We start from the raw sequence: 25,838 nt of genomic DNA, 5'->3' as shown, positions 1-25,838 counted from the left end.
ATCCTGCAAAGTCAAAGGAGGTGTCTTTGAGCCCAAGGCCAGCCTGTTCTATACAGGATTACAGAACAGCTGGGGCTGCATAGAGACCCTGTGCCAAAAAATAAAAACTGTATGCATAGGTATCATTTAATACATATTTCTTGAATGACAATTTTAATTACAAAATATTAAGGCAAATGAGCTACTTAATTATTACTTAGGATACTTGAATTTAAGACAAGATCTTGATATGATCCTTTCATCTTGGTTCTAGACAATCTAGTCACCGGAATCTTTATATTATATAACTTTCTACAGTTTGGTTGTAACCAGCAGGAGATGCAGCCTTTCAAGTTATCACTGTCCCGGAAAGTGTGCTGTTTCCTGAACAAATGTATGAGCCAACTCACACTGCCTCTAGATTTTAAGAAGTATTGAGTGTTGCAGATAATAGCGAGCCCGTGGTGATCTCATGAAACGCTTTCCAACGGGGCTGTGGGAATTACTATAGGCTCATTTTATAATGCAGTTGGTTATGAACACAGAAGACTAAAGGTGTCCTTGATAAGATGTTATCAGAGCTTATTGATGGTGCCTGGCATCACAGTCACCAAGGAAGGGCTAAATGAGACAGAGGGACTCTGCAGTTAGTAAAACATTCCACAGAGTGTAAGAAAATGATTCTCCACAGGACAGAGCCATGCTGCGCATAGTAAACCAGGACTCTGCAAAGCCCAAGAAGCAGAGTCAGAAGCAAGTCCTCTCTTTCCTAACGCTGCTTTCTGTGTCTCATCCACTCTTTCCAAAACAAACCACAGCAGCCAGATGCCTCCTTCCTCAAGTCAGCCAATTGAAAAGAACCTTCCTCTCTAAAGCAACAAGCCACAAGGCCTAGAAATACTACAGATTCTCCCACCAGCCTGTGTGATAGCTGACCATAAACTCTCTCTGGTCTAACTTTGTCTACTGAAGTGGGATGGAAGATAAGAAAACTTATGGGCACCTGAGAAAGGGAGACAGCATCTCACCTGTGCTCTGACTGAAGCCCATGAAAGTTGCAGCAGGATAGCAGCTGCTGTGGGTCCTTCCTTCTCCTTTTCCAACTGAAACCTTCAGTTCTCTAGGAATCTCACCAGAAACCCAGTTCACAGTAGGAGCCATGCACTCACCCAGTGCCACAGTGTCCTGTGTTAGCCTTAATGATTCTAATCTCATCAAAAGCATCTTCATTCACCAAAAATAAGGTCTTTGCAACCTTTTGAGATGTACCCCGAAAGCCATCAAAAGAATATATGTTCCTGATACTAAGACACTTCATTAAGATCCTCCTTTAAGAAACCCATACCTACCATGAGTATTTTGATTCTTCACCTGAACACCTCCTAATCTTTGTCCATAAAACCCATTTTAAAATATCTTTTATAAGTCCAAGCTCCACCTCATACTAGCTGTGACTGACAGGTTTTTCTGATCCAAAGTCCTCAGTCTGCTGAGTCTGGGGGGGTCAAAATCTTCAGAAAACTTGTCAAGCTTCAGGACTGGCTGTGTGAAGCTATCCCATCCACTATGACAATATCACAAAACCTATCTTCTAGAATGGGTCTTGCCTTGTCCCCAGTGAAAGAAAGGCCACTCAGAGGTACCAGGAAGAATCCCGGAGCTAATGAGATGGCTCGCTGGTAACAGAGCTAGTTGCACAAACATGAGGAGATGGGTGTGACTCCTTAGCACCCACTTTGAAAGCTGGGGCTTTCATGGCTACACACCTGGCAGACAAGGATTAGTTGGTTCATTTACAGTTCTATAAAACTTGCGTCCTAACTTGAGATTCATTTACAATTCCTGTCTCAAAGGAATAAGTTGAGGAGGCGAAGAACAGGTTACCTTCAGCCTCCTCTAGCCTTTTGCCATGCACATAAACACACACACACACACTCAAGCACACACACACACAAGTAGGGGGAAATAAGAGAAGAGAGGGTCAAACTGACAGACAGACAGACAGACACAGGAAGAATCTAAACAGAAACAGGTCTCTCCAAGCTTCTGTCTTGGTCCGTTACCCCTAATCTTTATTGTCCAATCATGCTCCTACACAAATCTCCATTTTTTTTTACCCAATCTAAGCATAAAACAGGAGGTTTACTTGGGGCTCTGAGTCTTCACTTTGATGACTCTACGTCACATAAGCATTTGATCAAAGAAAGTCATGAGGGTGGCAGCTACGTCCTAACTCCATGAAGAATGAGGAAAGATAATCAAAATTGCCATGCCTCCCATGACAAACATAAGGTTAGTTATAAACTGAGAAAGATAACACCTAAAAAAAAAAAAAAAACGATAACAAGGTAGCTCTAAGCCACAGCGCTCCCACAGACACAATGGTATGTGTTAATCATTTATAATATTGCTGCACGTACATTGTCAAAATTAGAGCTGACCAGATTCTGTTCCACAGGCAGTTAACTTCAGAGTTTGGGGGCTTCTGTTCTTTTTGTTTGTTTTTAATGTATATACAAGCGATGGCAACACACTGCTTGATCGTTTGATCATGGCACAGAGTTTAGGGAATAGGTGACATGAAAGTGAACGGTCATTTTTTTTTTAAGTAAATTTAATTTTATCATAACTGGCTATGTGCACTGCAAAAAAATATATATCTACCTAAATAAGACTGAAAATAGAATCATGCTAAATACATACTTGCATCATGGTTTGAACTGGATAAACCCAAAAGTTACATTTCAATCAAACAAACATCAAAATGAGAGTCGTACGTTGAAAAGCCTTGCCTTCCTGTCCTGACTGACGTCAATTCATGCTGCTCTCATTTCTCCCATTACTCCTCCCTTCTTCCTCTTAATATTAATATGTCCGCACAGTGCAAGCCCTGGTCTCTTCATCTCCGTCCAAGTATAAGTGACCTCTCATCAAAGCTGCAACCTCAAAGGTTGGAGTTTCTATTTGCTCCTCCTTACCATGGCAAGCAGCTAACGTAGATACCTCAAAGTCACACAGGCACAGCAGGAAGATGACTGGGGTGCCTGAGAACCAAGTTCAAAATCTGAACTGCAGAAAAAATGTAAAAGAACATGGTCTTTATATTTTGAAACGTCCTTTCCACACCGTACCCTTTATGTTAGGAAACATGTTGATTAATGTGTGTCCCTTAACAGAATGCATCTCATGAACAAGTCTAAATGATTTGCCATCAGTAAACTGTCTCTATCCGTAGTTTTAAAGAACATAAAAATGGCTCATTACTGTGGGAATTAAGAAAATCTCCTGGACCTGAAATTGTCCTTTCAGTTTAACCTATTCCTCTCATCAAGAGTTCAAAGGACAAATTCAAGTGGAGCTTCCAGTCCCAGCTTGCTGGCTTTCAAACTATGACCAGTTTGTAGCCGCAAACAGGTGGCCTTCCCAACCTGAAGGGCTGGGGAATCTGCATATAAAGAGATGTATAAAGAGAAACTTCCGGTCTTGGAAGTATGCTGGCTTTCATTGCCCATCTACACTAACCAGCTCCCTTCAACCCAAGGAAGAAACATTTACTCAGTTCAATAAACAACACTTGGCCAGGAGCCCTTCCTTTGCCTCATTTGTATCCCGACACTCTCCTGCACTTTTAGCAAGACCAGGCTAAGGGGCTGCTGGAGACCACAGGCATTCCTGCTGCCCAGTCATCTAAGTGCTGAGAAATGGCTCCGTATGATAACGTCCAGAACTCTCTGCCTTCGAGATGTATTCTGAATTATGAAGTGATGCCATACTGCCTTTGCAAATGCAAATATAATTACCATATCGTTGAGTTAGGACACAGAATAAATACACACATGTACATACTATCAAAATGTTTAACTACATGCCTAGATAGAAATAGGTAGTTTCTTTGTTTTAATTTTTGAAGTATTTTGTTATTTTAAAAAGCAATGGTATGTTCATGAACCTGAACAGAATACAGGGCAGACAGAAGACGGACCAAAGACAGACAGCAACCTTACTTACTTACTTATCCCTTTGTTGTTGGTTTTCGGTTTGGTTTGGTTTGGTTTGGTTTGGTTTGGTTTGGTTTGGTTTGGTTTGGTTTGGTTTGGTTTGGTTTGGTTTGGTTTGGTTTGGTTTTTTCCTCAGGTCTTAGATATCCTCGTAAGCAACAGAAATGTTTGGTGTTCCATTGTGCATCGCTGTGGACATTTAAGGTATTTTTCCTAGTGAAGTTTTATTTTCTTTATAGTGTTTTGTTTTAGAATTCAGATACAGGTTTTATTTGAAAACAACAGTGAGTAATGAGTTCCCTCCGCTCTCTCCACAGGACATCTGCCTGCTGTTAGTTCGTCAAGTGTAGCACCAAAAGAAAAAGTGGACATAAGAAAAAAAAAAAAACAACTCTCTTACTTTCCCTATATCCTGTCACAAACAAGAAATAAAGGGATATTTTCTAAACATCTCCCTAAAATCAAGAATATATAAATGTTCTCTTGGAGTTATCCCAACTACCAGAAAGCATTGATTTGTAAATCTTTAGACAAGGAAATACGAGAAGAGCCTTAAGCCACCTTCCCTAACAGAAGCTGATAGTCAATTAGTATTTGAAGAGGCCAAGCAGCGAGTCTTTGCAATGAGAATACCTTAACCTTTCTATCGGCCTTTTACAGTGGAAAGTGCATATTCTGCATAAATCACAGGACTCAAGCCTAAGCATTCTATTCCTGGCTACACAAAGGCGGGAGGCATTATTATTGAGATGACTTAATCTTAGCGTCTTCAAACACTAATTGACAAGCTGATTTTATTTAAGAAAGTTCTAATATTTAAAGTATTCCCAATCTCCAAACTTCATTGCTAAATTGAGCAAGAACCCTGTGCTTTTTCTGGTCCACCAATATGCCACAGTATAGTGGAGCAGATAGACTATGATTCCTGGGACCATTCACCTCCTGCGATTGTAGTAAGCACTGGGTGGAAGAGTACCACAGCTCTCCCACACAAGGGAAAGCCACAGCCAACTCTTCACTCCTCACTCGTGCCCAGTATAGAGACACAAGGCAGATAACTGCACTCAATTCAAATTTCACACTGCAACGCTTGCCTCTAGAAAGCGAACAGTTAGGCTATTTTTACTATTGTTTGTGATACTCTTTTCTAGTACTTTCCCTGAATTGAGTCCACCACTGACAAAAAGTAATTTCAGGGATCTGAAATACTGAGCTGAGGGCCTTAAAGTTCTAGACTGGTGCTAGACTAGAAGAAACATAAAAGTACCTCATTAAAAAAAATTCAAGTTTACATTAGCAGAGCCAAAGCATAAAAAAGGGATGTAATATTTGCTCTCAGAATGACGGTCTAGACAGAAAACACCATCCCAGTGATACATAGCCCAGTAACCCTAAATGCCTGGTCTATACCCAGCCTCAGATGACATCTGGATGCCGTGCCTGATACTGTCAGGTCATGGTGCCTCAGTAAATGAGTAGCCAAACAGTGAGAAATAAATCACAAGGCTTTATTAGGTCCTACTGACTAGAACAAGTGTTGAGATTCAAAGTCACACAGATCAGAGGTTGCCTGCCAAAATCATCTGCTCTAAAATGGGTCACCCTGGTTAATGTAATCATGAGATTAACTGAGAAGGAGGGGGGTTCCCTTTAACAGTATTTTGTGGCTTGTGGCCACTGGGAGTAGCTTGGCAGCCGGACCAATAGCAATCGGTCTAGCAGAGGCAAATCGGCAAGTATGCTTAGCTAACTCGGCCACCATTCGAGATACCAACTAATTCTCACAGTGTTAAGGAGAAAGATGAAAGATTGAACGTAAGGTGAACTGACCTCAGGCTATACAGAAGAAAGTGATGTTTAACAAAAAATCCCTAAGAGTTTATATTAACAAATGTCTTTTTCTTATACCGACAGTGAGTGCAAAGGTCAAAGGGCCCAGGCAACGCAGTGTGCCTAGCTTATATTTATTTTGAGCAATATTCGTCATTTCTCTTCTCCTACTTCATTTCCTCAAAGACAATTAAAAAAAAAGTTTTCCTATGAAATCAAGTTTAAAAGTTGTCAAATTCATAACTGGGGCTGCAGCTCAGGTGGTATGTGTCTGGTCTAGCCCACAGGAGGACCTGAGGTTATCCCCACATGAAATCAGCACACTCCAGAAGCAGAGGTAGGAAGATCAGAAATCACGTTAAACCATACAAGTTAGAATGTTGTTCCCAAGTTCTGGACATTATACATAAAGGAAGTATTTTCTTTTTCAAAATACTAGTGAAAAGATAACTATATGAAACCTAGACAAATCATACATAGGAAAGCCCAGTCTACACCCCCCAAAAACCCCAATCATTTGGAAACACCAGTTAATATACAGATGTATGTTAACGGTGACATACTTCAAAAGGCCCATTGTAATTGGAAAATAATATAAGGCAAAAATGCATGTAAAAAGTCAAAGCTACAAAAAATTCTCAGCATAGCAACACATGTCCTTATTACAGTGATGCCCCGTAAGGCTCCATGTTGCAAGCTGTAAATGCCCACCATTGTGGGAGTAGGGTATCATACACCCTAGCTCAGAAAAAGATCAAAACTCAAAGCTTGGTTTCGACCACATTTGGAGCCATTTCACACCATTATAAAGTGAAAACAAAATCTGTAAAAACAGCCACAATATATCAGCCATGTCAAATTGTTTTCTTTGTTGCTGTTGCTGTTGTTTCAAGACAGGGTCTTACTATGAAGTCCTGCTGTCCTAAAACTCAATATGTAGACCAGGCTGGCCTTAAACTCACAGAGATTCATTTACCTGTCTCTACCTCTCCGTCTCAAGTGCTGAGATTAAAAGCCTGAGCCACTGCAACTGGCCTAAGAAATATTTTCTAACCAACACTAACATATAAAGTGTTACACAGAGGCAACCAACACATAAGCAGCATGTATTTTCAATTACTATGGCGTCCATTCTGTTAGGACATGTACTATTCTCTTCTTACAAAAAAAAATAATCATAAGATTCGGTGTTATAATAACATTTTACTGTTCTATCATTAGACATTCATATACTTCAAAACTCAAATAATCGCATTACTTTAGCTAATAAAAACAAAACTGTGAAATGACTGATTCAGGAGAAAAGCTAGGTAAGGTATAGGATGGCTATAATCTCAGTACTCTGGGAACTGAGGCAGGAGAATTGTGAGTTCTAAAATAGTGTGGGCTCCATAAGGAGATGGAAGAAAGGGATGGAAAAAAAGTTTGTGGAAAATAATAACAGAAAATCATCAAATTAAAAGCTCATAAACAGCCATGAGCTGAGAAGGTGAGGCTAGAGAAACGGTAGAGCAATTAAGAACAGGCTGACCTTACAGAGAACCATAATATGATAGCCAGAACCCACACTGCGGCCACAACCATGTATAACTCCAGTCCCAGATACAATGCCCTCTTCTGGCCTCTGGCACATTCAGGCACATAGGTGGCACACACACACAGACACACACATAGACACACACATAGACACACACACACACATGCACGCATGCACACACGCAGGCAAAACATCCAGACACATGTAGTTTTTTAAATCTCTGAAGCTAGGTTTTGTAGGTTTCATTGTAAATTACAGACTTTATAGCTGTGAACATTTCCATATCGTATCCTTTTAAAAAAAAAGGAATATAACGTGCAGCAAAAATCAGGTGTAAATCTGTTAATGCTTATTAACATGGTCATTCTTACAAAGATGTTTGGATAACTGAAATATAGTATACTTTTGTGGGCCACACAACTGTTTTAGTATAATAGTTTCAAGGCTATGATATTTCAGGCTTTTCATTTGTTTTTGCATTTCTGTATTTATGTATTCTGTGTATATGTGTGTGCATGCATACGGCCTCCATAAACACATATGGAGGTTGGAAGACAACTTGCTACAGTCGGTTCTCCCCTTCCATCATGAGTGACTGGTGGGTGGGACTCAAGTCATCCAGATAGACGCCACTGCCTTTACCACCAAGCCGTCTCACCAGCTCCTAAACCAGTAGTCCCCAGCCTCCGTAAGGCTGTGGCCCTGTAATACAGTTCCCCCAGCCGTGGTGACTCCCAGCCATAAAACTATTCTTGTTGTAACTCCATAACTGTAATTTTGTTACTCTTAGGAATTGTAATGTAAATGTCTTAGGAGACTTGACCCCCCCCAATGGGATCACGACCCACAGGTTGAGAAAAGGTTGCAAAGGGGTTTGTTTTCTTAAACTATCTGCTGCTGTGCAATCTTCTGCTTTCAAAAATGGTGCTCCGTGAAAAAGAGTCACATAACTCCCTTGGTGCAAAATATTCACATAATTCCAAATCCATTTTGTTGAAGCTTGTCCTTTTATGTGGTGGTAGCTGGCTTTGAATCATTAACCCTTAAAGAGAGAAAGCTTAAAACATCATAAAACACATGGGACCATAGACAGTCACATTGATATACGGGACAAGAGTCAAGCAGAAGACTGAAGTCCAAGGTGGAAGCTCCAAAAGGCTTGGACCAGAGAGCCTGGACTCTGCACTGGACTCTTGGACCAGCAAGCCTGGACTCTGCACTGGACTCTCAGCTCTAGCTCCTCCAACAGTCCGAAATCACCCTCAGTGCAGACATCTGATTCTTTTTTTTTTCCCCATCTTTTTCCCTTTCTGCTTCACGAACTGCCTCACATGAAAGGACCAGGTATTTAATATTTGGCATTAGCCAGGCTGATGGAAAAGAACGAGACAAGCCCAGCCTTGCACATCTTGCTGACTTAAGAGGCCACTTACTCCCCGGCCTCTCCAACTCTCGCAGGGTTCACAGCAATCATAACAATGCACAAATCAATGACTCCTGCCCCAACAAGGTGTTCAAAACAAGGAACTGTTAATAACCTAGAGTGCCATCACTTGTTTTAACAAGCTAAAGAGGACATTAAGTTTGACATGCAGTCATAAGTTCAAATCTATTGTCACAATGTGCAGGAAAGACATAACCTTTGTGTCATTATTGGTCCACTTTAAAAAACAAAAAACAAAACCAAAAAAAAAACACTTGATGTCGACATCTTGTTTCAACCCCTGGACAAAGGACTGAAGTACATATTTTACATATCAAAGCAGACCTGTCCTCCAGCTCCTCCCAGCATTCCTTAGGCCCTACCAGACATACTCTGCCTCCAACCTTGAACTTTCCAGCCCAGGGGTTGGACTGCCCTTTCCCAGACGCTCCTCCCTATAAATCCAGACATTTTGGTTCTCTCTCCCCACCTCCTCTCTCTCTTTGCATGCACTCTTTCTATCTTTCTCCCTTGTCCCTCTCCCCACAGTGACTCCTTTGGCCTCAATCCTTGGGTTCAGTGAACTTGCCTGAGAACAGCTTCCCAGTAAACCTAGCTTTCGTATAATCGAATCTGGCTTGGATTGGCTCGTTTCACTGGTGGAGAAATAACCTATGAGTGGGTACGACTCCCAGCAACATGACTTGACAAGAGTCTCTGCCTCAAAGGAAACCTAGCTTTCAAGGATCAAGTTGAAGAAAAAGTGACTAGATACTGATTTAGATTTATCAGGCTGTCCCAACCCTTTCTGAACTTCATAGAAAACAACCTGGGACACTCTACAAAACCATCACGCGCTACTCTGCAGAGTGATGGCAACGGGGAAGTCTGTGGTATGAGTGAGTGAATTCTAGAACTGGATACACCTATACTGGATCTCGCCTCGGAACTGTGAAGAACCTGCAGAGAGTGGTAACTGCAATGAGCAGGATGTAACTGGACCAGGCAGCCTCTCCTGCTTCCTACTTCCACCACCCCCTGGGGTTAGGGGGCAGGGATGACCCACAACACTCAAGCTTCAACTGCATCTGCATTCCTGAGAAGAGAGGAGGAAAGGACAGGCTCCACCTTGACATTCCCAATCACCTAGAACCTGCCCTGGTTGTGGATTTCCGAGAGCCAGACCAGGGAGCTCATAGTTGGTCTCTCCGTTCCAAAGGTCACTCTTCCATCTCAGACACTTTCAGACTCAGTACCTTTCAGGTAGCCCTGACTCTGATGTACAGAGCAATTTGCTTTCTAAATAAACACTGAGTTGTGACTTTGGAGCCATTTCCTTAAAAAACAAAAATAAAAACAAAACAACAAAAAGGAAACGCTGGAAACTAGGTGTCACACAAGGTTTGTTGTTGTTACTTTGTTTCATTTTCCTTAATGATCGTCTCTGAAGCTGATCAAATAGTATGCCAGAAAGACAACTAAAGAAACTTTGAAGAACTTAACAGATAAGAAGGAACCAACTTTTAACTGCAAGGACTAATGAAGCCAGGTCTATAGTTACTAGACCCACCAGTCAAGACACAAAATAGCCCCTTCAATCCCAGCACTCTGGAGGCAGAGGCAGGCGAATGTCCGAGTGTGAGGCCAACCTGGTCCACAGAGCCAAGATAGCCAGGACAGCCAGGGCTACACAGTGAAACCATCTGGAAAAACAAATAGACAAACTTAAATAAATTAATAAATAAATAAAATGAGCATGATTTCAGTCAGGTTCAAGGCTGTAGTGCAAAGGGTTTCTTTTGGACAAAAAATAACAAGACTTTTAGGGAGGGAAAAACACATGTTTTTCACAAGCCCTACAAAGGCAAAGCAAAGCCAGTTCAGTTGGAAATGAAACTGAGAAAAGGTAAGACTGCCTGCCAGAAACCTGAGCCTGAGTAGAGCTTAAATCCATACAAATGTTCTCCGAGGATTCCCTCTGCCCAGGAGCTAACAACAGTCAGGAATTTTATCAGACCATACCGCTCTGTACTGACACTGGAAAAAAGCTTCATCCAGCAGGTAGTGGCCTAAAAAAGTTTGGGACTTAAAACTGATTTGAAACTACCTCATTATTTCATATGCTAAGCATAAATCTCTACACAACCCTCAAAAATAAAATCCGAAATTTAAGAACTCACAGGAAAATAGATGTTCTAAATGTCAGCAGTGGGCATCTGTTTATCACGCATGCTGAGCGCAAACGAAGAAACAGCCGGCCGTCTACCTTGTTCATTCTATAGGTCCACGGAAACTTATGGATCTGTTCTCATCTTTTATGCTTATTTTCAGCCCCCTCATTTCTGAGTCTGCATGATGATCCTATACAAGCCATGAGTCTCACTGGGACAGTTAGTGATCTGAGGCAGCAAAGAATGCACTCAACTTCCTAGGCAATTCCCAAATAGAGTATATATTGACTTGTCAGATTTTAGCTGCATCCAGGTTTCCAGTGTTCAGTCATTTACTGTGTGTGTCAAATTTCTCACAGCATCTGGCCTGCTTAAGAAATTGTAAATGCACCTTCCAAGATCTTAGAAAGTACTCTAAAATCTAATGTTTCTCGGAAAACCCATCTGGTCACTCATCATTACTTTTACTGTTCTGTTTTTGAAGTATTTCTTTTAAATGTATTTGTTAATTTTCCCGATCCTCTGATTCTGAGGCTGGGGTGATGGCTCAGCAGTTAAGAGTACCTGTGCTCCTGGAGAGGGCCCACAACCACTTACAATTCCAGCTCCAGGGGGAATCCAACACCTTCTTACCCCCACAGTCATCCACCCACACACAACGATGCACACACACACATACACACACACACAATCAATGGTTTGTTAATTTTTCAAGTTTCTCAGTCTCCGGAACTGGTGTGATTTTGTCTGCTTTCATAAACGTTGAGTTACGGCTCTTTCAGTGTTCTCTGTACTCTAGCAGCAGGAGGCCTCCATGTTGGGTTTAGTTCAGGTCACCAACTCTGCTGCTTATTTAAAAGTTTAAGAAGAAAAAAAAAAAAGGCTGCAGCTAGAGGTTTTGGAAAAAAAAAAACCAGCAAGGGGTTGGTTACTCAGCAAACATGAGTTAAGGTAGCAAGTTAGCCCAATGGTACCGAAGATGATAGGAACAGTTAAAGTGAATAGTGTTAGTAATAGGCCAGATACTCTTTTAAGTGCTTAAACTCAATGTTCCTCAAAACACGTATCTGTAACAGATACCCTTACTTCCCCATTATGCAAATGAGAAAACTAAAGACAAGTGACTGAAGGAAAGATCAAGAAAATGTGACCGCCTGTCTTTAAATATATGTAGAGCAGCCCAGTGCCTGTGCACCCCCACATTACCATCCACACCGAGCTGAAGCCAGTGTTAGTGTGTTTGTCTAATTAAGAAATGGACACAAGGTATTGGTGACTCAGTTAAAAAGGATTCATTTTCTATGCCTGTATTTATTATTTGCATGTCTCTGTAATTTGGAAGTTTAGGTTTGGCTTAGAAAACATTTATCGGGCTGGAGAGATGGCTCAGTGGTTAAGAGCACTGACTGCACTTCCAGAGGTTCTGAGTTCAAATCCCAGCAACCACATGGTGGCTCACAACCATCTGTAATGAGATCTGATGCCCTCTTCTAGTGTGTCTGAAGACAGCTACAGTGTACTCATATATAGTAAATAAATAATTCTTTAAAAAAAAAAGAAAACATTTGTCCATCTCTAAAATTGCTTTTCTCCTAAATTCACACATATCAGATTACACAGGTCTCACTGAAGAAAGAAATTCCAGGATCTCTATTTCCCAATAAAAACAATGTGTGTTTGGATATTAATATGGAAGCCCGATCATAATGAATGGCAAAGGTACCAGGTTGAAAGTGCTCTGTTTCTGGGATACAGATGCTCGCTGGCGAGTTAGGGCTACAGGTTATCTTCAGCTTGCCTTCATTCCTGGCTGACCGGAATGGAAGGCAAAGCAGAGAAAGGCTCAAAGGCCTCTGGGAGTCCAGGTTACAAAAGCCATAGGTAACAACATATAAATCCAGGCAAGAACCAGGAACCCTGCCTATGAACGCTCGGGATGTAAATGTGTCCTTGTGTTCACTGGGGTGGAAGCCTATGATAAAGAGACTCTTTCCTGTTCCTGCCTCCCGCAGGAGAGTCCATCCCTGCCAGACTCTAGAAAACAAAGGTACTCTCTCGTCCAAGAAGTTGTTAGACTTGGGGTTACTCAACTTTGGGGAAATTCCACTAGGTGGAATTTTACTATCATGATGCCGTGGTTTGTTTTGTTTTGTTATGTTTTGTTTTGTTTTCCCGTCTCTGTTCTCCTTCTGCAGCCTTTTGCTTTTCAAAGAGAGGCATTAGTCTCAAGGGCAGGAGACTCAAAGGGACCAGAATTATCCTAGGCAAGTTCTGAAGTGGGTCAGCAAATTGTGAAAGGCAGCCTGAACTCTGAGACTTGCCAAATCCTGGATGTATGGTCAGTTACAAAACTGCCTCAGGCTCCACTATGAATCATTGCACACGAAGCTCTACAAAGATGGCCACTCCTGTGGCAAATATCTCTCCCTAAGATCCAGGACAAGGCGTTGCTTAACAGCATACTTGTGACCTGGCCTGGAACTGACACATTGCAAATGGTCAAGATATAAGGAGTAAAATTAGTGAAGGCATCCTTAGAAAATCCAGCTTGGATGGAGTAGGCTGAATTTTGGTTTGGTTTTTTGTTTGCTATTTTTGCTTTCGGGGGAGGCTGGTTTTTAGGGGTATTTTATTTTGTTGTTGTTGTTGTTGTTGTTGTTGTTGTTGTTGTTGTGTAGAATACTGGGTTTCATGCACTCCAGGTTGGCCTTAAGCTTGCTGTGTTCAAAACTGACCTTCAACTCCTGATCTCCCTGCCTCCATCTTCCCAGTGCTGGGACATAAAGAGTGGCCGCCACACCCAGTTTTATGGGGATCAAACTCAAGGCTATGTATGCATGCTAGGCAGGTACTCTACTAAAGGAGCAGCAGCCTCATTCCCAGAAAGAGTATTTCCTATGTCTTTATAACTATTCAAAAGAAAAAACTATACATGCAACATGTTATGCATGATCACAGTCCTTACAACATATGCTTTCCCATGTTCACTAGGACTATCTTATACAGCATTTACTGACATAGCTAGAAAACATAGACATGGTATTTGGTAGCATTCATATGTATCTGCAAATGAGATGGGGGAGCTACACTGGGTGATACATAACAGCAGAATTACCCATTGTTCATAAGAAGCGTATAAACTCTTATTTATCACAGCACTTTCCCTGCATTTACATAGGCACTGCATAACTCAGACATGAATATATATGACGCATCTATGGTCCTCATTTCCATTCTTCAGCAGACCCACTTCCTATGCCTTCAACAATAATTTATTTATCACCAAAGTCTACATCCCTAACAGCATTTGCATTTTATGTGAGTTTACAATTATAAGAGAATTTTCACATACATTGCTCATATCATCTTTAAAGATGTCTGGCTGTGTAATGAGAGAAGACATTAAAATCATTCTTCATTGGAAAATGCCCACAGTACTGTATGGAAATGAAGGATTAAATAGAAACGAATTATGACTGACGCTCAGAAGTTTATAGTTTCCCCCTTACTACAGACCCAGTGCTCTGGGCCCAATACCCAGGGCCTTTGTTGCCATAACTGAGGTTTCTGCCAGCTTTTCTCCGCATACATTTGTTCCTAAGGATCTAAACATGAATCTAGGTAAAGCAGTAAACACGAGCAATCTGCTACCAGACAACCAAATGGTTCCAAGAAATGTGACAAATTTCATCAATTCAGACCCAGTTAACACAACCTATGCTGACATAAACAGAAAAAAAAAAAAAAAAAACATAGACAAAGTAAGAAGAAACAGAGGAGAAAGCGTGATCATTGAAGGACCTCTTTAAACCAACAATCGAAGGAATATTAAAATAAGCCCCAGTGGCAGGGAGACACAGGGTGAAGTCAATACTCCTTCAGTTTGATTGCTATCTTCATTTCTATATGCTGGGCCAGATGCCCAGGCCAACTCCTCATCCATTATGGGTGATGGAAGTATCTTTGCCTAAGCTGGCACATCCATGGTCCTCAGTCAACACAAAGCTTAAGTCACTGACACCAAGAGGTCTGGGTAGGGTGGTTAGTTTCAATTGTCAGGCTAACACAACCTGGACTCACCTAAAAGGAATCTCAGTGAAGAACGAACGGTCCAACAGGGGAGAGCATTGGCTACTCTTCCAGAGGAACTGAGATCAATCTCCAATAGACACACAATGGCTCACAACTATCTAGTTCCAAGGGACCTCTGTGGGCCCTTGAAATGTACGATATACAGACATTTATTTAGGCAGTCTTCTGCCCCCAAATAAAAACAAATATCAAAAGAAAAAGGTTTTAAGAATCTCAGTGAGGATAACCTAGATCAGGTTAGCCTGTAAGCTTGTCTAAGGGACTATCTTGATTACAGTGGCTTAGGAGGGAAGACAGGACCACTGTAGTTGGCACTATTCCCTAGATAGACAAAAGAGTGGAGGATGACTGACGGGAGCTGAGCCCCTATCATGTGTACATTAATCCACCGTTCATGACTAATAATGTATTTCGATTCTCAAGTCTGGGTTCCGGACATCTGGACCTCTGCAATGATGGAGGACTGTGACCCAGAACTGTGAGCCAAATACATCCTATCTAACTTGAGGCAGTTTTGTCACAATCAGAAGTGAAACCAAGACACTGGGTAACTCTTTGACTAGAACATTGGTTCTCAATCTTCTTAATGTTCCGACCCTTTAATACAGTTCTCCATGTTGTGGTGAACCCAATCACAAAATTATTTCACTGCTACTTCATAACTGCAACTTTGCTACTGTTATGGACTGTAATGTGGATATCTGATAAGCAACCCCCAAAGGGGTCATGACCCACAGCTTGAGACCCACTGCATTAGAATGCAAGTAACTAGACACATAGCTGCTACTTCTCTTCATTTTATTCATTACCCAATACCTTAAATGTTTCTGACAGCATCGCTCCATAATTCCCATGTTCTACAGCTATGTATCACAGGTAGGTAGCAGAAATGAGTGTATCAAAATCATACAAATTCACCTAGACTTCACAGTTTTCAATATTAGCTTCCAAAGAGTAAGGAGCTATCAGCTTTTATTTCACTGTATCAATTACAATCACTTACCATAGCTTAACTCACACTTTTGTTCTTTATTAATTCTATTATACATATGCATATCGACATAAATAAATCCTAACAGGATAAAAAAGCATCCAGCTACCTAATGACTTCTTTCATTTCCACACACTATTGTCATTTTGGATTACTATAATCAAAGCCAAATGCTTAAAATGTTTTATATTTTAAATTATCTTTAAAATTCTAGATACAAACAAAAATAACTGTAGAAGACCTTTTATCTAGATAAATTACCAATAAGCAGAATGATACATGTGCTGTAATAAATGTGACTCAAATACGAAATCAGTTTGGGTTCTGTTCCTTTTGTGAGCCAAGGTCTCACTATGTAGCCCTGACTAGTCTAGAACTCACTATGTAGATCAAGCTGGCCTGGGTCTCACAGAGACTGACCTGGCCCTGCTGAGATTAAAAGCATGTTCACCACACACAGCTCTAAATACTAAATTAGAGCTTAAGTTTTTCCAGGATAGATCACTCTGGAAAAACTGTATCAGATGTATAAATCACTAGTTTAACGTTGGATTTATTGAGTACAGAGAATAAAACAATAAAAATAATAAATTCCTACTTTAAAGCAGGAATAAAAGAATAAAATTCCCCTAACTATAAACATCTGTTCTGTAATGCACAGAAGCCTGTCAGGACACACACTGCCTCTTTCTTCTAGTCCTTCACACCACCACTAGCAGCTAAGGCTGACTCGACAACCCATACCCCCACTCCCACCCGGTCACCTGTTGTTGCATCTGATCCTAAAGTCTTCACCTGTCACGCCCAACCCCCACTAACTCCTTGCTTCCTACCTACGTACACACACCCACATAGACACACAAACACAAATACACACACTCACACACAAACACAGAGACAGACAGCAAACCTACACACACATAATTACATCAGAGAAAGACAGACAGACAGACACACATACCAATAGCAGACAGAAAGACACACACACACACAGACAGACAGACAGACACACACACACACACACACACACACAATCTAACTTAATTCCGCTACAAGTGACACAGTAGCTGCCTCTCCAGTTTGCTGCATTTTCGCTAATGTGCAACTAAAGCATCTAATCACTACATGTGTGCACAGTCACTCAACAATAAATCTTGTCTCAACCAGTTTTTCATAGGCACATCTGCGGCAAGTGACTTCCCTCTCTAAGCATGTGTGTAGAATGGATACAAAAAGACTATTGTGAAGATTTTAAAATACTGCATGACACATTGATTCTAGGTCTTACTAGGCCCTGGGCCCTCGGCAAAATGTTGTAATTGCTTTGGGAAAATCTTTCTTTTCCAGTAGGTAAGAGAATAAATGATCCTAACTACAGCTGACAAAAATAAAAGTAGACCTACTAAATTTAGAGTAAAATTAGAAAAAAAAAAAAAAAAAAACAATTGATGAGAACATTCAAACTCCAATCTGGATGGTGTGTGAAAACTTAAGGTTTTCCATGTCTGCAATCTGTCTCTAATTTGATCTCTTAAGCCCAAAAGTATTAAATAGATATGGAATATGTCAATCCCAACAGCTCTGTTCCTCACAGTTCAGACACTGTAGGCTAAGTAGATTTTGATTTACAGTAACAAAAGCACAGATAATCTTGCTATCTACTGTCCCCAAACTCTAGCTTCTAAGATCACAGCATTACACATGATCAGAGGTTAACGTTAATTTATACTTCGTGCCTTTCATCACTCGCTGTTAAAACCATGTCATTATGCCAGTATTTTTCCAAATCACTAGTGAACAGCAAAAACAAATATAGCAGTTGTGATTTAATCAGAGACTTCACTGTTGAAACAGCTAGCAAAAGTAGACACATTTAGAATAGTAAATGGAGAGAAAAAAAAAGAACATCACACAGACTCATTAATAAAAAGGCAATTAGGTCTTCTGGGGAAATTCATTTTCTAAAAGAATGCCAAACCAAGCTATAAAATGCAAGGAAATTGTGTTTTGACATGAATAGTGTACACTGTCTATTACATCATAATTTTTCTCCTGAGAAAACTGACAAGAATTTCTGTTCTTAAATATGAGCAGGAAAGACAGTAAAAAGAATCCCTGTGAAATTTAATATACTCTACCTACTAACTCCCATTCATGAAATCTGACTGGCCTACAAATGCGATCCTTATGACAGAGATCTTGGAAGAAAGAGAGAACAGTAAAGCAAGAGATTACTGGTGTTAAAGTCAGAGGGAGTATGCCCTATACCAACATTAAATCAAGTAAAAATAGTTTAAACATAGCATTTTTGGTTCCTCAGGCAATATATGTACCTATAAATATCTTTTAAATAATGCCAACAAGTAAGACTATTTAGCTTGTATTTGTCTTCTTATGAAAAAAATTTTCAAGCCTGAGAGTTCATTAAAATGAAATAAAGAAAATCTATATAATCTCAATTGTTTTGATGTGTCTAGGATGCTAGATTATTGTCAAGTAAATATAAACAATAATTATAAATTTGGGGCTAGACAGATGGCTTAGTAGTTTAGAGCACTTGCTTCTCATAGGACCTGGGTTCAATTCCTAGCACCCACATGAGAGCTCACAACTGCCCATACTTTCAGTTCCAGAAGCTCTGATGCCTTCATCCAACTTCCAGAGGCACCAAGCAAGCACATGTCTCACAGACATACATGCAAACAAAACACTCACATCGATAGAATGAAAACAATAAATCTTCTTTTAAATCTATAAGAATTACAAAGTCAGCAAAATTTAGTTTAGGTCATAATTTAACCCTTGCACACAACTCTTAAAATTCTATAATAAAGTACACATGACAACTTTTTTGAGCTCACTTCTATTTGTTCTAATGCAGTGTTTCTAAAAATTAAAACAGTTAAGCAAATCAGGGGATTGAAATTTAATTCCAATTCAATGTGTGTAGGGCTGAGTCTGATCACAGATCACCACATGGTCCTAAGTCATGCTAAAGCCGCTGTTCCACCAGTCAATCAAATGTTAGGATACCGTTCAGTAGAGGAACACAATGAGCAAAAAGCAATCAGTCATGACTTATTGGCCCTCATAAGGCTTCTTCCCTGCCCTTGCCTTTGCTGCCAAATCCCACCAATGCCCTGACTCCCACTTCAGCAGCTGCTAGACCAGCCCCCTGCCCAACTACAATTAGAATAGTTTCCATGGCCGTGCCAGGAGATGCCTTGGACACGATTTGGAGCATCAGCTTGGACAGTTGGTTTCAGGAGCAGGATGCATTGAGCTGAATATGCAGAGGACGATCTGGGAAGTGTATTGTGTACCTATTAAGAAGCAGAATATACATTGGGACAGGGTGCTACAATGAAACAAATATCTCACTTCCTACCAAATGCAGTTTCTCAGTCTATAAACTAGAAAAAAAATACTAAAACACATCCAGTAGTCTTTCCAAGAATATCAGTAGGCACTTTCTATGCCATCATCCTGACTCCTAAGCTTCTTCCTAGCATGAGTCTGTAGCAATTGAGTTCACACTATCATTAAGATATACGTACTTAGAGCTTTCAGCTCTCCCAACTAAATAACTGCAAACTGTAATTCAACCAGAAGCCTTCCCTTTGGCTTTGCTCCTGAACCCCTACTCAATGATGCCTGCAAAAGATTCAGCCAGCAGCGCCCAGCTCACCACCTTAATCACCGAGCTCTACAGTCCCCTAAGTGGAAACATGAATTCTTTCACTTAAGACTACTTACTTTGCACCTAAAACAATTGCAAATGACAAAATAAGCCACTAATCATTTTCCTGGATTACCAGCAGACAGCAGAATGCCAAGAAAAAAAAAAAAAAAAAGCTGTACTCCAGTGTTAAGTGGGGAAATGGCAGAGTTCCACAGGAGGATCGATATAGTCCCTGCATCCTCTGCCTCAGTGTTTTCCCAGAACTTCAACAATCTGAAGCATATCACAAAAGTTGAGGTTTTAGACTAGGACAACTGAGCCTTCATTAACATGACTTACCAAGGCATTAACCACAAATCAAAAGGTTCCCATAAGAATTGAAGACTATAGACAGACACTAATCTCATAACAGACTGTGTAGAATGTGTCTTATGAGTGGCCATGATACTTTAAGGGTATGTCCATCTGTCACATTTGTACCGAGTGGAGTCTGATGTTGGCAAAGTTTCCACCTTAGACTTCATACCATAAACACTCAAATGTAGCACTTCCAAAAAGATTTCCAAAGTACAGTTGAACATAAATGATTCTCCTTATCTCAAAGTATCAGTCAACCTGGTACTCAAGTTTTCTACCTCCCCTTACAAAAAGGACTATGAAGTCTCTCATGTGTCAGAAACAGATATATACAAGAAACAGTCTGTGCCATTAAAAAAAAAAAAATATTCAATGGCTATGCAGGCTTGCTTGGGCTTCAGTTGAAATTAAAAAGTAGTCTGATTGATGTATTATTCATTAGCTTGTAATCAAATATCATTTTAAGATATATGGTGACTTGATATGCTTTGTACAATTCTTCAGGAACTATAACAAACAGCATGGATTCTGATGAAAAAAACAAGTCATCTTCAAAAGCAATTACAACCTTTTGATAAAGGACACAGGTAATCACCATTTGATAAAGGACACAGAGCAGACACCCTTGATCAGGAGGGAAAGTCTGGGGAACGCACACAGGGAGATGTTTACATTCATAGAATAAGAAATAAATCTGTTTGGATAAAGGCAATGGCTGATCCTAATAAACAACTCAGAAAATAGAAATCTTTTCCCTCCTCTGAAAACTGAGCAAATAATCTCACACAAGTACACACACATACACACACATAAAGGCATAAATACACACACACATAAACATACAGACATACATACACATAATAAACACACACATGACACACACACACACACACATACACAGAGAGACACACTGCATTTTGTCTGTAAACTGTTTTGCGGTTTTCTGCTTTCAGCCTTCAGCAATTCCCTGTCCTCCCCTCCATGAAGAGCAAGTCTAGGAAATGGAAACAGTGTAGGTTCCCACTCAGCATGACCTCCTCTGTCTAAACACAGTCTCAGGCAGAAACAGTCCAAGGCAGTTGACAAACATTAGTGGGAGCTAACACACTTCCTCTACATGGAACTATAGCATGTAAACTTAACCTTTAAGGATCAAAAAATAGGTTCTAACACATCAATGCTGAACAGAGGAGCGTGTCTCAGATGTGAGAGAATTGTCTTGGATTTGGGTAGTGGACTGGTCTTATGTCTAGTATTTCAGAACATATGAAACGCAGCACCTAAAGATATTTGATGAAAACAAAAGGCTTCTGGTCTTTGAATATGCATGTGGGGCTTGGTTGTTAACAGTGAGGCATGGGAGGAGTGCGGAAGAGGGACAGAGGAGCAGAGGGGTTGATTTATTGATATATTTTTCAGATTCACATTCAGGAACACAAAGAGAAGAGCTGTCAGCAACACACATGCCAATGACCAAACAGCAGCCAAACCTGCCTCTTCCCGTCTGGGCAGGCCAGACACAAAATGACATCTCACAGGCTAGGAAATTCAGATATACGAGAAGCAGTGAGAAAGAAAAACAGACCTGGAATTGCCTATATCATTACTAGAGACTACCTTTTGGAATTTTAATGTATTTAGACACTGAAGGGTACCAGTCAATCAAAACTAGAAAAAGAAATGGCAAGCCTTAACACAGGCTGGCTCCGAGGCTCTTCCCAGTAGACAATAAAAATAAGAGAAAATTAATTTTGTACTCGAGACAAGAAGGCAGACACAAGACAAGTGGTTCTGTTCAGAAGAGCTGTAAGGTCCTGAGGGATGAGGAGGGTGATATGCCAGGACCTCTTCCACGGCAAGACCTTCAGCAGCCTTCTCGGGCTTACTTCTTACAGACACAATAGTCCCTCTCTAGGTCACTGATAAGACTGCATCCAAAGGCACATGTAATTCTCTGCACTGAGAAAATGCTGAGCCAGGAGCTCAGCAAATTACTTTAAAATAACAAGATCTCACAAGTATTTTTCCTTCAGTTAGGATACTAGGAGTATTAACAGGGACTCTCACAGAAGTATAATTTTTGAAAGGTTTGCATAGCTAAGCTAAAAAGTGATCAAAGATGATTTCTGTCATAAACTCATGGTCAGAATCAATTATGATGAAAATGGGTGACTAGTGGAAGATTTCTCTCTCTGTCTCTGTCTCTGTCTCTGTCTCTGTCTGTCTGTCTGTCTTTCTGTCTGTCTCTCTCTCTCTCTCTCACACACACACACACACACAGACACACACACAGACACACACACACATATGCACACACACCTTGCTGAACAGCCTATACTTGCTGAGAAGAGAGTTCTAAGAGTTTAAAAGCCATAAAAGCTGAAACTCTGGCACTCGGCTACCTTAATTTATGATGATTACACCCCAGATAGCTCCACCATGCTTTACAGTTGACAGTGCACATAAATGACTTCACTTGATCTTCATAAAAACTACGTGGAAAGGTCAGGACAGGTATTATTATCCCCATTTTATAGATGAGAAAGCTGAGTTTCCAAGTGAGACTGGTTTTGTCAGGTTTGAGGTCTACAATAAGCCTGCTTCCACAGTGATACCAACAATAACAGCTACACAGCCTAGTTAGTAGACTGTAGTAGCAGACTGCTCTCCCACACTCAGCTTTCCTGGCTAGAATACAGATACAAGTGTCATTTCAGAGACTCACGTGAAAAGTGAGATTTATAGATAGGGTCCTGGCTTTAAAGATGCTTACTATGAAGCACGTTTACACTTTAACTGCAAACAGAAAGGAGAAGGTTGCAATTTGAAAGTGTTAAATGTGTGATTTCAGACACACACAGGGATCCAATGTACATATGACACACACATTCCCAACTCCACTATCCTCCCAAATGTGTTGTTATGCTTCCTGTATTAACAGCCACACAGTACTGTTGGAAAGTGGTGAACTGACCTTGATAATCCTGTTTTAAAATACATATTTAGTAGAATGAAATGCTTAAAAATTTAGAAAATATGTCTCTTTCGCTCTTTAAAGCATGTTCATTTAAATTTCTCCAAAAGTACCTCATTTAAAATAGAGTGGGAGGGGTGGAACGGGAAAGGCAAGAAAAAACACTTCCAATCTCTAATTCATCCCCAGTCAATTTTTTTAACAAATATGCTATAGAGTTTATTGACATTACAATACCAAATGATTTGTGACAACTAGAAAAAAAAGAGATGTCTACAAAACCAACTTTTAATCTCTAGAGAAAGACAGATAGGTGCATAATCTGACTTTAGGCTCAAGAGATAAAAGACCTTCATTTATGGGCAAACATACATATCCTGAATAGCAAGAGGATGAGAGCCAGTTCCGTGGGGTCTGCATTCATTATAAACTCCCAGAAACACATCTGCCCTGTGATGAGGCACTCTCAGTACACGGCGATTAAACGATAACACTTTAAAAGAGAAAAGTTTCTCTCACGTTGAAAATATATCCATCAGCTGTTAAGACATCACTAGTCGCCAGTCCCAAATACATGTGTTTAATCATGCAACTGGTAAAGTTCAATTAACAAATAACATGTCTTCTCAAGCTAGACTCTCCGTGGAGTGACAAGCACTGTGTAGAAATCAATACTGCCTTCCAACTTGCAGCATATAATGAGTTACATCAAGCATGGTTCCAATACTAACACCATTGTATGGCAGAGACACACTGGGTAACGCGGAAACCAGAAAATTAAATTAAGTCGTCGGAATTCATTGCATAGAGCTTGTGCCCTCTGTACACCACCGCGATATGTGGTCTTTCCGTTGCCTTCTGCCATCTCATAGTCTCTGTCTACGAGGATACACCCAAGCACCAAACTCCGAGGTCTCACTCCTAAAAGAGGGGTGGGGGGAGCTAACGAAGGATTTGCTCCGGAAAACATCATGGTGAGTGTATTTCCAGGAAATCGGGCAGTCTCAACAATGAAACTGTCAAGTACAAAGTAAGTTCTGTCTTTGCATCCTGCTGGTTCAGCCAGGAGCGCGGCTCTCGTGTTTCCCGTCACCCTCTGGCCACTCTGCATTTCCATCTACACTAGGAACCAAGGCAGTAGTGGATGCGCCCTCCAGCCTTGCTGGGTTGGGTGGATTAGCCAGAAAAGTTGTAAAGCCCGGCGGGAGGTAGAGGCTAAACCTGGGAGCCCGCTCCCCAGCGTCCACCTGGTGAAACTTCAGAGCCGGCAGATACACAGAAGTGAGCGACCTACAGGCAGGATATCAAAACTGGACGGGAACAGAGACCACCAGTTCGAGAGACCCGGAATCCTGGGACTTCTCTGAGCGGTTTTACTTAGAACTCAAAGGGATAGCCTGGAATATAGCATCGCGTCTAGCTCCCGGGGTTGTCCAGGCTAGCAGCAAATATTCCCAGCCCGGGTCACCCAGGCGGACTACAGGAGGTGTGGAGCCAGCTTTGAGCTTTGTGATGGCTTCGCCCCATAAACAGGGTAAGCCTTCCGGGAATGGGAGCCCAGACCTCGCTGCCCAGGACAGCTCTGAATCTATCCTTAGAGCTACGGTCTCCGCCAACATACACAAGCAACATGCTCCACGCTGTACTCTGCAATCTATCCAGGAGCAACTCTGAACCCTCAGCAGAGGAGGAAGGAGCCTCCAGGAGGCACCGGGAAGTAGTTGGACAATAGTCAGAGGAGGTTATTCCCGGGACAAAAAGCACCTGGCAGAACACGCCGAGGTCGGTTCCTATGTGTCCCCACAATTCTCACGAAGACTTCCCGGGGAAATTTTGAACAGTCTGGCGACAGAGAGCCACCAGCTCGCTCAGCGAGCCACAGAATCGCGGTCCCGGAGCCCTAAGTACTTTTTCTTCCTCACTTCCCTAACTAAGGCTGTTCGGACTGCTCCAACTCCAGGCAATCTACAATTCACCCAGGAAAAGCAAGGTCGCCACACGCTCCATCCAGCACACCCTGGGCTGTCTGCGCGCCAGGCCAGCCTCGGAAACAATGGGTCGAGAACGTAAAAGTTACCTGTGTCCGGGGACGCACAGCTCTTGGCCCCGCGTCCCGCCTGACACAAACTCCCAGGACAGACCTGGCTCCAACCTGCACCCCCCACCCTAAGCGGACGCCTCCTGGATCCCCCGCCCCAGCAACCGCAATTAGCCAGTCCTTCCTGCCTCTGAGTCCAAGACTGGGGACAGCTACAGACCCAGACGACCCCCCTGACCACTCACCTGCTGAGAACTGGCCTTGGACCGACCCCAGGAGAGGCCACGGGGACAGGAGCCAGAGCGCCACAAAAGCAGGCAGCGCCGCCGCCGCCACATCCATGGCGAGTTTGGGAGAAGTTTCAAGCAGCTTTGCAAAGAGCCTCCGGGGAAAACGCAGCGAAATCCGCCAGCCAGCCGCCCGCCCAGCCTCGTGGGGGGCTCGCGGGGACGCCGCGGCCACCCGCCAGCACTTTCGTCCTTGCGCGAAGTCGGCCAACTACCTCGCGGACGAAAGCGTCTCCAGCGTCGCCCGCCAGCCGCGGCCACTGCTCTCCATGCTCGGCAGAGGCTGCTCAGGGTAGTCCAGAGTTACTTTGCTCTGGGAGGGACGGGGGCGGAGCCTGGGGTGACGTCGCCCTGCGGGCTCCGGCAGCTTCGGAGGAATGCAGGCTCCGGTGCGCGCCGCCGTCGCTGCTGCCGCCTCCTGCCAGGAAGACGCGCGCCAGCCCGGCCGCGCGCCCCGCGCCGCCTTTGTTCGCCACCTG

The 25,838-nt window shown here is 41.9% G+C and overlaps 1 protein-coding gene across 5 annotated transcripts in view; it reads right to left on the bottom strand.

Annotated features, from left to right (window-relative positions):
* Ptprk (protein tyrosine phosphatase receptor type K) overlaps window positions 1–25,521 on the bottom strand; it is a 499,167-nt gene extending 473,646 nt beyond the window's left edge. For 2 of the 5 annotated variants that reach the window (XM_028766405.1, XM_028766409.1), the window contains exon 1: window positions 25,318–25,500. In XM_028766405.1, the coding sequence (XP_028622238.1) occupies window positions 25,318–25,414 (97 nt within the window). In that variant the 5' untranslated portion in view covers window positions 25,415–25,500. Of the gene's footprint in view, window positions 1–25,317 lie in introns of all 5 variants that reach the window. The other 3 variants (XM_028766410.1, XM_028766407.1, XM_028766408.1) reach the window with 3 other exon arrangements.
* Between the last annotated feature and the right edge of the window lie 317 nt (window positions 25,522–25,838).

This window comes from Grammomys surdaster, unplaced genomic scaffold (assembly GCF_004785775.1).
Source record: "Grammomys surdaster isolate TR1022 unplaced genomic scaffold, NIH_TR_1.0 168, whole genome shotgun sequence".
In the NCBI taxonomy this organism is placed as follows: Eukaryota; Metazoa; Chordata; class Mammalia; order Rodentia; family Muridae; genus Grammomys; species Grammomys surdaster.
Note: the sequence above shows the minus strand (reverse complement) of the source record. Positions and strands in the feature narration are given on the sequence as shown.